Source organism: Limulus polyphemus, unplaced genomic scaffold (assembly GCF_000517525.1).
Source record: "Limulus polyphemus unplaced genomic scaffold, Limulus_polyphemus-2.1.2 Scaffold6521, whole genome shotgun sequence".
Classification (NCBI taxonomy): Eukaryota; Metazoa; Arthropoda; class Merostomata; order Xiphosura; family Limulidae; genus Limulus; species Limulus polyphemus.
Genome location: NW_013672131.1, coordinates 2,524 through 17,334, shown reverse-complemented (window position 1 = coordinate 17,334; position 14,811 = coordinate 2,524). Strand labels below are relative to the sequence as shown.

The following is a 14,811-nucleotide window of genomic DNA, read 5'->3' as shown; positions in this document are numbered from 1 at the left end:
GTGCAACGGATTCTCCACATATTGGGTTATCGTTGCAAAGCAGTTAGACGGAAGCCCTTATTAAGACCTGCCAACATAGTCAGACGAAAGAAGTGAGCAAGTGATATGATGACCAAGCCTCTGGACTTTTGGAAGACCATATTGTTCTCAGACGAATCAAGATTTGCTCAATTTTCGGACAGTGGAAGGATATAGGTCTGGAGAATGCCTCACCAAGAGTTTTGGCTCAACATATTGCAGCCAACTGTGAAGCATGGTGGTTTCAGCATGATGGTTTGGGAAGCTGTTTGGATTGGTGGGAGATCGAGCTTAGTGGAGTGCGTTGGCAACATAAATTTTGCGAAATACATCGAAATATTGGAGGAAGGACTCTTGTCACTTTATTCCTTGGGTTTCGTGGACAAGAACACAACATTGTTCCAGGAAGATGGAGCACCGTGTCACACTGCTAGAAACACCCAAAAGTGGCAGAAAGAAAATGGTATCCAGAAGTTGCCCTGGCGGAGCCAATCTCCTGACATGAACCCCATCGAAAACCTTGTGGGCCATACTCAACCAGCAAGTCAAGAAACAACCAAAAAAACCAACTTCAAAGAGCGATCTACTCCAAGTTTTGAAGCAAGAGTGGGCAAAAATCCCACAATCTAAACTTGACGAGATAATTCTCACGATGCCTCAAAGGATCAACGAACACCACGAAGCGAAAGGAAGATCTACTAAATATTAATTAAATTATAAATATATCAATTCATGTGAATATGACTGAAAAATTTCATTTTTTCTAAAAAGGTGGTGTCTATTTACTTGTGACCACACTGTGTACACTTTTTCTACTTCCTTTTCAGTCCGTGTTTCCAGCAGAACTACAATATCTACTTTTTCAATTCAATTCTAAAAATTCTGATTCTTTTTTTTAAAAACTGTAGTATTCCACATCAACATTTCTAAACAATTATTTTTATTTTTCAGTGCTTGTTGCATCATCCCCTCTGTAAGTCTGTCCATTCTCTACTACTTTTTGTAAAAACATTACTATACACTTTTCTTTTGAGGCTTCTTCTAACTACTATGTCTCTCCACTCAATTCAAATGCCTTCCCATTGACTGTTCACTTGCCTATCTTTATGCTATCCATCATTGCTTTCTCAATCTTCCATTTTTATGATTTTCAACTTCTTTCTCACACTTAGAATCCTTTCTTTTCAGTATCAAATTCTTATATGTCCATTTTCTTATTTGTACTTATACTCACTGTGCTCTCACAATTCCTTTTGACTTAAAACCAGAACTCTTCTCTACATCTTCAACAACATCCTTCTGGCTTCTATCCATGATTTTTCCACTCTTTTTTTTTATTCCTTTTACTACTAACTTTGGACCAAGAGTGGCCCAGTGATTAGTATGCCTGACTATATATCTGAGGTGCTGTGGTTTACACCTCATTTCAGCCCCAAAAAATGTAACTCTCCTCACTTTGAGTGCTTTAAGATGACAATCAAATCCTACTGCTCAATTAGAGTAGCATGAATTGACAGTAGATGGTATTGACTATCACTTCAAAATTAGGTTATCTTCGAGTAGCTTGACGTGAAATTCAACAGACAATAAGAATTTTTATAGTCTGTTTTCTACTTCCATTTTCTAACTCAGTAATTCTCTTCCATCAGGTCACAAACTGAATCTGTAACTTTCCCAGTTTCTCAATCTTTCCATCAAATTGCTTTGTCTCCATTTCAGTCCTTTTTTACTCCATTATTGTTTTCAAGTTTAAAGATGTTTGCTGACTTCCACTTTGTTATCTTACTTGTCCTTTCATTGTTTTTTCATTATATGATCAGTTTTAAAGATGTATTCTGATTTCCTCCTTGTTATCTTACATGTCCTTTCATTGTTTTTTCATTATGTTTTCAATTTTAAAGAGGTTTGCTGATTTCCTGTTTGTTATCTTGTCCTTTCACATATAATGAAAAACACAATTTTCAATTTTAAAGAGGTTTGCTGATTTCCTGTTTGTTATCTTACATGTCCTTTCATTGTGTTTTTCATTATATATATGTTTTCAATTTTAAAGAGGTTTGCTGATTTTCTCTTTGTTTTCTTACTTGTCCTTTTATTGTGTTTTCTCATTCTTTATCTGTTGCTCTACTTCATTATTTGAGATATTGTTGATTTTGTTTCTCTCTTGATGACCTCCTCCTCTTTTTTTTCTCTTACTTTCAAACTTGTACTTTTCTAGTTTAGATGGTCTTTCAATCCTTGGTTTTTTGTAAAGTTAAACTTTACCCTTACACATTATGTAATTTACTGGTATTTCATGTAACTCTCCATTATGTGTAACTTAGATCTCCCATATTGTTTAATTATTTATTGTTGTTTAATATAAACCTTACGCACTATTAATCATGATTAATTCAAGTCTTCTGTGTTGCTTAACTAAATACTTACTTTTAACTTAATTTACTTCCTTTCTTTTATAACATTAAGTTAACTCGTCTTTGTATCGCTTAATCAGTCCTGCCCTACTTGAAACAGTGTTGTGTAATCACTCATGGTTAATAGCTTATGACTGATTTCAAACACCTGCACTAAGACACACTATTCTTACCATCACACATATAAATCACTTTCATTTGAATTAAATCCTTACAGTCTCAAACTACTAAGATTGGGGACTATTTTTTCTTAAAACTTGATTTTTTTATTAGAAACATTAAATTTTACATCTCTCTGCCATCATTTCCTTGCAGTTCCCATTTTTTGGTTATTTAATATTGTAATATTGTTACTTAATATATTTTAAGTGTCTGTTAGGTCTGAAAAATAAGCTTTAAGAAGTGTTTTAAATAATGTTAGTCTTAGAATTGTACCGTATTTTAATGTTTTTTTATATGTTTATATTCATTCTCGCTTTCTCTCTATTTACTTTTGAGTTAGAATTTCTTATATGTTGTACAGAATTAGATATTTAATTCATTTTATGTTGTTTAAGAGGATTTTTTTAAGAATAGGAAGTAAATAATATTGTTTGATCTTTGGAGCAAAGGATAAAATTTTTCACCAAAAGGTTGACTTCTTTCTTAATTTTTGTTTTTACTTTCAAGACTGAAGCCTGACATAAAAAAGATTCTGGAAGCGTTGACTGATTCAGCCAAAGACAAAAATGACAGAGTCAATGATGGCTTGGTCATCATAGTTTCACTAGTTACATCTTGTTTACGTGCCCTTAAACACTGTACAGCTAAACTTCATGCCTTGGAGGTGTTAAGACAGATGGCTGAGCTACTGAGTTCTGAGGTTATTCTTGACAGGCTTTTGCCATATATGGTGAGCATATTTATAATGATTAATAGGCTTGTGACATTTATAATTTAAGAATGGTTCATATGGGCCAAAGTAATTATTATATAAACATGCCAGAGTTAAGTCAATATATAGCCAAACTCATTTTTTTCAATTACTTATTTGTAACACTTTACAAATTATGGGTTATGCTATTAAAAATAGGTAATATTCAATAGACCAGTATATTCATTCTAAATGTTTTATTTGAAGTTTTTATAACATTTTATAGTCATTTCTCCAATATACTGTACAGTAGGAGCAGGTAATATAAAAAAATTTGTGCAAGACATGTAAACATTTAATATTTGATTAATTTTCTAATATATGTTTTATATGTGAAGTTTTTATGACATATCATATTAAATGATTTTCAGCTTGTAATAGCAGTTTTTGTTAAAAATGTGTGCCCGTACTGAATAAACTCTACATTGGATAACATTTAAGGTGTGAAAAGATCCAACCTTGATTTTGATCTTTAATTTCATTTCCAAGATCAATATGGGTGAAATGGACTGTTTTTCAAAGTGTTTTTAATATGTTCTACCTTTCAGGAAAAACAAATATTTAGTCTGTAGATCCTGTAGCAGTCATCTAGTTTAAAGGTTGTTAGAAAGATTGAATCCTTCACACGTCTGTCATGAGGCAGGTGATTCTGGTTACTTGAGGACTTCCTACATAGATGTAAAACAGTAGGGACTGCTGTAGGAAAGAGAAGTTCTGAACTTTTAAGGGTCTTTAAGCAGATTAGATAAACTAAAGGATTCAGAATTCCATGGTCTGAATATAAAATAGCATAAAACATGCTATTCTTTATTGACTGAAAACTGGTCAGACTGACCAAACAACATGAAAATGATTTCCAGCATGAGACAACAGACTCACCAATTCCTCCATCCAGTAAAAAGATATAGTTTTTAATCTGCTGTTGACTGCCACAAGGTTTGCACAATTAAGGTTCATATTCTGTAAATGTCCAATAACATTCTTGCTTATGGTCAAAATGACCTCACCATACAGATAAGTTAAGATGAAGTGATTGCTTCCGATCTTACCTCCTTTCACAAAATAGCTTTTCTTTATTAGTGCTGCCCTCTATCAGCACCAGTTTTCAAGCTTGCCACTAACCTTTGACCTCCCACTTCTCCATATCCACATGGAAAGGATTATGCAGGAGTGATACACAACCCTTGTCATAACCTTGCATTAGTTAATCAGTTCAAACTTTTCCTTTTTACTACATACATAGGTTTTCTTTAATATATCTTTATTTTTTCATGTTTTTGAATAGTGAAAGGTTGCTTTTTCCAACTTTTTCTAATTTTTTCATATTTTTATTTTGCTTCATGTTTGGAATTGTCACAATACACTCGCAGTTTCAGGTAGTTACAACTACCACAACTGTTAGTCCTGCTGTGGGTTTCTTGACTACTACTACTGGGTTGAGTACTCAATTATTGGCTGAGGATGTGAGGGCAATTATTCAATGGGAAATGTCCACTTTCATGCAACCTTCACCACCACTTGAGGAATATCCTATTATACCTGCTCCTGGGGTGTCTGACAGTTATGATTAAGGATTTGGACAGCCTATTCCCCTCCTCTGAATATGCTTCCCAGTCATAAGTGATATTGTGGGATTTACCCAGACCTCCTTCAATCTTTGTGGAATTAATTAATCAGATTTGTGCTGTCTTATCCTTATCTCCTGTTTTCTATATTTCTCAATCTGCCCTCCTTGTTGAAGAATCTGTGGGCCAATATTTAGTATTCCCTTCCTTACCTGATGTTGAGGTTCATGCCTAGTGTTTTGGGGATCGACTTCGGGTGGGGGCTAGTATGCCTCATCCCCTTCATACATCTGAAGATCATGCTTATGCATTTCATAGATCTAGATGCCTTATCTTGATTCCAAAAATTTGGGATCTCTCATTACATTGTGGGGTTCGAATCCTAATACATCAGTGCATTTCTCACAACTTCAATTTTCATGTATCAGACTGATGTTGTCCACAATTCTGTATGCATTATCAACTATGTACTTTCTGGCTCAGGCAATTCACTTGTCTCCTGAAGGGTTTTCAGATGATGTTTGCAGTCTTCTGTTTACTGCAATGACATGCCTTTCGTCCTTGGCCCTGGATATTCAGACATGGCTGATATGCTGTTGTGACCTTCTAGGTCGAATGACATTTTTTCTCAAGTACGTTTACCTGCTATTTCCCTGTGCAACTTGTGCATGGTACATTTTTAATGTGAAGTGGTGCTTGGCGGGCCTCCAACTCATTGGAGGCCGAAGTTGAGTCTGCTCGTCTGCATAATTCATTATCCTCATTAGCTTCCAATTTATCCCAACCTTCTCCTACTGTTTCTGTGTATCAACCCCCTCCCCCAATGCAGCTTTGACTCAACCCCAGGCTTTTCTATTTTTGCTAAATATAGACACCATTTGCAACAGGTCAATGGGTCCTACAGGTTCTTTCAGAGGGTCTGGCCCTTCTCATCCATTCTCCTCCTCCATTGTCTTATTGCCAGTATCTATAGGAGACAGTTTGGGATTTACTTCAAAAAGAGGCCATAGAACTTGGGAACCATCTCAGCTGGGGTTTTACTCCTGGTTGTTCATTGTGCTAAAAAAGACGGGAAATTGGCAGCTGGTTATAGATTTACCTTCTCTGCATTGTTTCGTGGTTTTAACCAAATACACAATGGAGCCTTACTTAATCCTTTGTTGGATTTTCACTCCCAGGTTGTGGATGACAAAGGTCTACATGTCGGAATCCTATCTACACATTCCCATCTTCCAGGCTTCCCATTGTTATCTACATTTTGGTTTATGAAGGGCCTGTTTATCAGTTTCAGGCTCTACTATATGGCCTAGCTTTGGCTCCTTCTGCCAAGTAGTCAGGTCATTCACTCGACTGTTTCATTCTAGAGGCCTTCGTTTCCACCATTACATGGATGACTGGCTACTTTTGGCCTCCTCTCAGGTTGAATCTGCTGTTCATACTCATTTTCTTTTTCAAGAGGCTGCCAGAGTGGGTTGGCTCATCAAGGTGGAGTTGTTTCTCACACCCACACAATATCTAATTCATCTAGGTGTGTTTTTCAATTTCCTCATCAGTCTGGCCCAACTTTCTCCCCATTGTTTATGGGGTATGGAATGTCTTGTTCAAAGTCTATCAGCTTCTTCCTTTCCTACTGCACAAGAGACTCTATCTTTTTTGGAGACATGGGCTTCTCTCGAAGTCCTCATTCCCTTTTGTCACACCCACATGTATCACCTTCAGTGGGTGTTACTTGACCAATGGAGCCTCATTCGGGATCCCTTAGATGCTCCTATTACCCTGCCTCCCCAACTACTGGGCGACTTCGCTTGGTGGTTGGATTGGACCAATACTACCATCAGTGTTCCTCTTTCACCACCTCGACCAGATTGTCATTTTTTATAGATCCTTCCCTTTCAGGTTGGGGTGTTTCGGGAATTTTATGCCCCTTGGGGTTTTCTAGATATGGGTGATTTTGCCATACATCTCAATGTACAACTTCCCTGTTCTTGGTGTCCTGTTCCTCATCTTTTGGCAGAATCTATAGATGCACTCACTCAAAACTGTAAGGGGTATTACCTGTATGCATATCCTCCTATTCGTCTTCTTCCTAGAGTTATTTTGTTGGTTCAGAGAACTTCGTGTAGTGTCTCCATTTTGGCCTGCTCAGACGTGGTTTCCACTTCTGCACAGACTTTTGGTGTCTCCTCCCCTTCGTTTGCTATTGTCTCTCACACACTCCTTCATCAACCTCAATCAATCATGTGTTATCCATTCATTCCTCCCCATTTAGCCTCATGTGTGGCTTTTGTTTGATCCTTCACCAGACAGTTCAGATTTTCACAGGTATGTTGCCTCATTGATTGCTCACCCTGTACATCATTCCTCCTTGACTGTTTATTTGCATAAATGGTATACTTTCTGCTGATGATCTCTCCGACAAAGATATCATCCTTCACAACCTTCCCTACCACAATTGACTGCATTTTTCACTTGTCTTTTCAATAGGGGGTCTGTCTGTTTCCTCGATTGCTAGCTATCAGGGTGCAATTTCTTGAATGTTTGGATTTACTGAGTTTGCCCTTGTCTCCTAATCTCCCATTTTGCCTTTATTATTTCATTAATTTTCCTTTTCCCATCCTCTCCAACCTGAGTCTCTCCAGGATTGGAATATCAATGTTTTCCTTCATGCTCTCACTCATCCTCTGTTTGAACCTTTGACTTCATGTTTCCTTTCAAATTCCTATTCCTCACATTATTTGCTTGTGGCTGGCAGCAATTTGAGATTCTTGTGATTGATGCTTGCCGTGTACTGTTTCACAGTTCCTATGTTCTCCTTTTTCCTGGCCATTCATTTTTGTCCAAGACTTCTGCCACTAGGGAGGGTATTTCCACTTTTCTCTCATTTAATTATCTTCCATTTCCTACATTTATGATCGTTCTGTTCCTGATCACCTCCTTGTCCTGTTCAGGTTCTGTGATATTATCTCACCCACATTGCTCCCTTCCATGGTTCAAGTAACCATTCGTTTATTCCATGGAATTCCTGTGTGTCCCAGGTCCTCTCTCACCTTACCATTACAAATTAGATTTGCCAGTTAAATAGGCTTTTGTATTCTTCCCTGTCACCTGAGGAATGTCATCTTTTTATGGTATCTTCTCATCAAATCTGTCACATCAATGGCTGCCTATATTTGTCTTCCTTTGGAGGTCATCATTGAGGCCTGTATATGGACTTCACCTCATATCTTTGTTTCACATTACTTACATCACATGGCCGTCTTTTGGCTCAGTGGATTTTCATTTACTTCCTGTCCTGTCACCATCTTACACACCACAGTGTTGTTATGACTGATATACTATGTTTTTGATATTTCTTTATTTACAGGGACCTTTTTTGCTAGTGTATTATGGATTCCACTCTGTGGTGAGTGGTGCCTGACCCGGTATATATATGTTTTTACATCCGCACTGTCCATCCTGTGACGATGCTTGATGTCAATTATGTTGTAGCTCTTCCTACCATGGACCTGATGTCAATTTCAGATGCTGCCAGATGTTGTTGTGTGTCTCCATTCCATTGTCATCTATGCCAAAACAATTATGTCACAGGATTAGGTTACGCATGCTGTAGAGATGGGTGTTCTGTAGGACCGCTAGTAGTTCTCTCTAGTGGTCTTTTGGTTCATAAATATGCTTGTCCCAGACTGTACACTCATGGACACACGTGAGTAAAGCAGACAGGGATTGGTGCCCATCTCTGATGTTCTGCAGCATTGAGACTCTTCCTACCGCAGACCTGACGTACAATTACAGATGCCACTGGGTGTTGGTTGATTGATTCCATCGATGTGGTAGCTCTGCTTTTCAAAATAGGGTATCATGGTCACCTGTTACACTGTCTCCAGTGATGTGGTCCTTTAGACTCTCCATTGCATTTTTTCCTCCTTTCTTCTAGTAGAGTATCGGAGTCCTTGCCACTTACTAGTTCCTAGCCACTGAGATGGTGGACCATGGAGGCCTGTCCTTCTGAGTGATGCATCACTCAGTAGAAAGTAGGGCAGTGGCATTCTGTAGGAGTCGATGGCATGTAGCACTTCCTACCATGGACCTGATGTACAATTCCAGATGCTGCCAGGTTTTAGTTGTAACATTACACTGCATTAATATATATGTATCTGGATGTACATTCCTAGGGGGTCAGGTATTGGTTGGAGATGATCCAGCTAAGTAAGTCCTCACATGTGTTCTGGCCGGTATCCCTCCTCCTGCAATGGACTGGATGATAAATGCCCAGTGCTTCCAAGTTTTAAGACTGGAGATGCACCCCAGGTTTGCGGTTCATCTTCCTACTTTTTGCTGGATGTCATTTCCCAGCAGGTGTTGGTTGTAGCTGGACGCAGCACATGTCTTTGCACTTTTATATAGTTAGGTATCATCCTCCTACTGTGTGCTAAAGAAACATACCCAATGCTACCAGGTTTTGGACTGGAGATGTCATCCCACCAGGACTTTCCACCCTCCTACCATCTGTTGGATATCAGTTTGTGGTGGATTAGGTGTTGGATGGGTTGGAAATGTGTGCAAATAGAAACAGATTTTGGTACGGAAGCTCGTCTTCCCTACCAATTCCCGTTTCAAGGTGAAGAGGTCGGTGATCCTCTGCCTACAGTGGTACTGACATACAATTCCAGGTACCATCAGGTGTTGAATGAAGTCTAACTAAGTAGGTATTACGGGACTCCCTCTTGTTTTTCTGTTTTTTATGTTCCTTACACAGTCATAAAATAGTAAAAAGTATACCTGGATCAGATGTGGAGAGGTCTCCTACTGAGATGTGATATTTTCTTCTTTGGTTCCACACCTCATTTCCTAAAGGGGGATCATTTTTTCACCAGTCCTCCACCAGTTCAGTGTGGGATTCTAACTATTTTGTGAGTAGAGGTAAGATATTGTATTGGAAGTTAACATTTTTCTAAACTGAAAATGTATTTCTGATAGAAATTTACCTCCTCTCACATTTCCCACCTAGCCTCCCCACAGCGATATGTGATGTAGGTCCTATTACCAATCTCGAGGTGATTAATGAGTGCAAATGTGGAGAGATTGCTGGTTATAATAGGGGGTGTGTCACACTCCTATTGCTGGAGAGCTGCTGCATAATTACATGTGGATATGCAGAAGTGGAAGGTGGTAAGCATTGGAAATCTACACTGATAGAGGGCAATACTAATTGATAAAAGCTTTTTATTGAGGAGAGGTAAGTATCTGTGAGAAAAAGATTTTCATTTTAGGAAAATGTTAACTTTAAGAGCAGCTGAAGGTTGCTGTCATCTTGTATGCTGGGTGACATTTGAAAGGATGAATAAACATCAACAGTATCATTAGTATTGGAAGGCGCTAATACAGATGTTTGTAGATAAAATTTGTTAAGAATTGAATATTAGGCTGTCCAGAGATAATGTGTTTGCCTTGAAGGATGTGTTTCATAAGTACAACACAAAATTGTAACAGTGCAGGTGTGGATATACCAAAGAGTTCTTTGTCCACATAGGTTCCACTCTCTTCAGTAGTGAAGTCCTGTATTGCAGCATGTTTGTCATTGTATTTTTACTTTGTTATAGTTCATTATTGTGTCTGTGTCTATATGTGTGTCTGTATGTATATATTATATATATATATATATATATATACAATTTTAAAAAAAAGAAAAAAAGATTACATCATAAGGAAGAATAGCATGAATTTTATACAGCATATCCAAACCTTAGATGGAATATAATTCATTGTAATATTATGTAGAACTATGATATGAAAGGAAACAATTTTTGTCAGTCCTTGAATAGTGGGCAGAGGATTGGAAGTTAGCTAATGTAATTCCTCTTTTCAAGGGAGGTGATAAAAATTATCCCAGTAATTATAGACCCATTAGACTTGCATCAGTTGTGGGAAAATTTTGGAAAGTTTGTTAAAAGATGTAATGAAGTTTAGAATTTTATTGGATAATCAACATGGTTTCACTAAGGGAAAATCTTGCCTTACAAGTGTTTTAACATTCTTTGAAAAGGTTACTGCTTATGTAGATGAGAGTAAGGGTGTAGATTTGGTGTGTCTTGATTCTTAGAAAGCATTTGACAAGGTGCAACATAGCACTATAGGTGTGGGGGATAAGTTAGTTAATTGGATAGCAGAGTGGCTGGATGGGAAAAACAGAGGGTTGCTACTAATGGAGTTCAGTCCAATTGGATTAATGTCACAAGTGGGGTACCTCAGGGCTCAGTCTTAGGACCTTTGCTCTTTTTGATTTACATCAATGATGTAGATGAAGGGATAGTCAATAAATTACTTAAATTTGCAGATGATATTAAGGCCTTGGGTTTTGCTAGTTGTGAAGAGGGTGCTGCTGATTTAAAGAATGATTTAGATCATTTGCGAGTTGGGAAAATAAATGGCAGATGGGTTTTAATTATAATAAATGCAAGATAATGCCTGTGGGTTATCATAATTTGAATTATAAGTATAATTTGGATGGGAATAACATTAATATTGTTATGAAGGAAAGGGATCTTGGTGTAATAGTCGATCAGTCCCTAAAGCCATCCAAGCAGTGTGCTGTTGCTAGTGGTAGGGCAAATAGGATCTTAAGTTGTATCTATAGAAATACTGAATACAAGTCTAAAGAGGTTATAATTTCATTGTACAGGTCACTGGTTAGGCCACATTTGAATATTGCATTCAATCTTGGGCTCTTTATCTTAGGAAGGACATTGCATTATTGGAAATGGTTCAAAGAAGGGTTACTAGAATGATGCCTGGGATGGAGGAGGTTGTCATTCGAGGAGAAGTTGAAATCTCACAAAAATTTTCCTCTTGAAAAAAGAATAGTTAGGGGGTAATCTGATTGAGGTGTTTAAGATTGTAAAGGGAATTGATAGTGTTGATGTATCATCTTTTTTTATATTTAACAATGAGAATAGTAGGACTAAGGGACACAAATATAAATTTTGGCAAGGTAGAAGACATCTTCAGCTAAGACAGTTTTATTTTTCTAACAGGGTGGTTGGTCTTTAGAATGGGTTGCCTTCAGATGTTGTAGAGGTAGTAAATTTAAGTAAATGCTTTATAAGTATATGAATGAAATGGGCTGGGTTTAAAATTTTATTATTTTTAACCATTTTATGGAACAGCCGAGATGGACCAATATGTCCCATGTTGTCCCAAAGTATTATGATATGTGTTATATTATGTTTTTAGTGTACAAACTTTGTCATTGGAATTTATATGCATAAGCAGAAATGTTCTTTAACTGAAAATTATGAAAAAAAAATGAAACATGAACAAAGAAAACTTAAATATACCTGTGGAAACAATACTTCTGGTTAAAGGTATGTTTCAGGGTTAATTAATCTTCTGAAAGTCTTATAAGGTGATTTTGAATGACAAGTATATCTCCAATACTGTCTGTGACACCATTTTATTCATTAAATGCATACTAATAATATGGCATGTTAAAAGATGCTTATGTTCTACTTTTCAATAAAACTTATAAAAAAATTACAAGTTCTTTTGCCATACACGTGATAGATATTGTAAGGCCAATTTCATAGTGATCAGCAAAGTTATTTCTTGGGCAAACAATTGGCATGATACTAACCTTGATTATTTTCTTAAATAATTAATATCGTACCCGTTTAAAGTAGTCAGAAATAACATGTATATTTTATTAAACATTTTCAATAAAGGTTTTTAGACATGAATAGATAGAATTTTTGTCTTCATCATCGGTTTGTCTTCATAATACTTTTTGTAATCCATTCACAGCTTTAATTTGTTGTTTATTGTGTTAAAGAATAGTTGTAATAATATTTTAGAAATACATTGTTTTATGCCAAACAGTTCTGTTGTACAGAACAAAATTGTTTTTACCTTCTTTTTTATAGTTATTTCTTGTGAATGACCGTTATCCTCAAGTACGAGTAGCAGCTATAAAAACAATGACATACTGCCTAACTTTAGTCAAGACTGTTCCTCGAAGGTTAGTGTCTATGTGTTGGCATTAATTCTTGTGTTTTTAGTGAAGGCCAGTAAGTTTTTAAGAAAGATAGCATATTTTGTATTACCCATCTTTACATAGTTCTATGTGTTGGTAATAAGGTCAAGCCCTTTACACAGTTCCTGTCAAGTAACTGATGAAGATTAGTGGTTTTTGTTTCCCTTGAAAGTTTCTTATGTACTGAAGAGAACCAATTTAATTGTTTAATTGTTTGTTGTAATAATGAAATACTAATACTAAAAAGAAAGACATACTGTTTTTACTAATAAACTCTGTATATATTTTTAATTTTTTTCTCCGGGTTTGCTTGTGTGATTCAATCTGAAGCCCTGACATTTTGATGATACCTAAAACTTATACAAGTTGAACATTAATTGTTAGATAGAATTATTTATTCTTCTTATAAAACTTTATCATTACACTGAGGATTTCAAATCACAGTTTGTTATGGTGTTTGATAATTTTTATCCATGTAGAACTTCAGGATAGACAATGTTGCATGTTTTTTTTATTTGGTGACAAGATGAAAATGTTCTCTCCATTTCAATCTCTGGAGCAACCAACATAGATTTGGCCTTGAGAAAAACATGGACAACTTTGAGTAATTGTCCCTGTGCCTTGAAGATAGTTTTTTTTAGATACAAATGAAAAAACATTTAAATATAATCATTTCCTCCAGTAATATAAATTGTGACACTTTTATTTGGTTTTGGTTTTAAAAACCTAATGTTACAAAACTGTTATTGTTTTACATTATTGGTGGAAATGATAATATGAATTCTAACACTTTTATTTGTGTTTTTTTTAACAGGCCCCTCATGAGCTAGTGGGGGACATTTTTGTTAAAAAAAAAACAACACTCAAACCCGGTTTTTCTTAATTTGAACTGAAATTTTTTGGACATTTCTATTGGCTTAAAAGAAGGCATTTCCCGCACACTTTTAGCATTGGGGCTGCAAAAAGGTGACTGAAATCTGTCAGCACATCACAAGTTTAATGGCGAAGCACAAGAAGCATGGAAGTCTCCAAATAACATGCAGAAGTATTCAGGAACCATTTAGAACCATCTTGGTAGATATTGTTCATCAAACTAAATATAATATTATGCCTGTAGCTGCTTTTAAAGGGTTTCGGTATGCTCGTCCTGCTGCTGACTATCGTGATGCTTCGACCTTCCCTACCAAATTGCAAGTGAAATCATTCATATCACAATTGAAAGTTAAACGTAAAAAGGCAATAGCAGAAGTATAAAAGATTGGCAGCTGCTTAAATCTTTCAACACAGCCTCAGTCACATAAGCTCTTTGTACTTGATTAAAGTCTTTAAAGGTTTAATACTTCTAACTTTCAACATAGTATGTCATAAAATTTGGCAGTCTTTTAGTTCATATTATAAGTCTTCCACATACAAAAAATCATATTTTTTAGTGAAGTATTTTAATAAATAAAATAAATATTTGTCCATTAATATATTGAGTATTTGTTTTGAATAGTCCGTATGCAAAGTAATTTTCATGTTAAAATTAAAAATACTTTTCCTCATCTCAAAAATCTTAAATTTCCTTTGTGTAATCCCCAAAATCTCCTTAATTCATTTCAAACGTTTTTTTTTTCAGTAAAACTTTATAGTTTATGTGTTATTTTCTCCATTGTATCTCAAAACAAGATCAGTCAATTCGACTGACCTCGTAACCACCAAAAAAAAATTAAATTTATCTAAATTACCCTTTATTTATTTCTAGAATGACTTCAAATTGTAACATGAAACTACATTCATTTATCCTAAGTAGCTCAAAGTTCGTAACAGTATACATCTATTTATAATTAAATTTTATTGTTTTATTGCCCTTTGAACAGTGTCTAACTGCTATTT

At 36.0% G+C, this 14,811-nt stretch overlaps 1 protein-coding gene across 1 annotated transcript in view; it reads left to right on the top strand.

Moving 5' to 3' along the window:
• Positions 1-12,921, top strand: part of LOC106473814 (phosphoinositide 3-kinase regulatory subunit 4-like) — a gene marked incomplete at its 3' end in the record, with an annotated part of 41,169 nt that extends 28,248 nt beyond the window's left edge. The window contains exons 5-6 of the mRNA XM_022402204.1: positions 3,102-3,324; positions 12,827-12,921. Of these exons, the coding sequence (XP_022257912.1) occupies positions 3,102-3,324; positions 12,827-12,921 (318 nt within the window). The remainder of the gene's footprint in view (positions 1-3,101; positions 3,325-12,826) is intronic.
• Between the last annotated feature and the right edge of the window lie 1,890 nt (positions 12,922-14,811).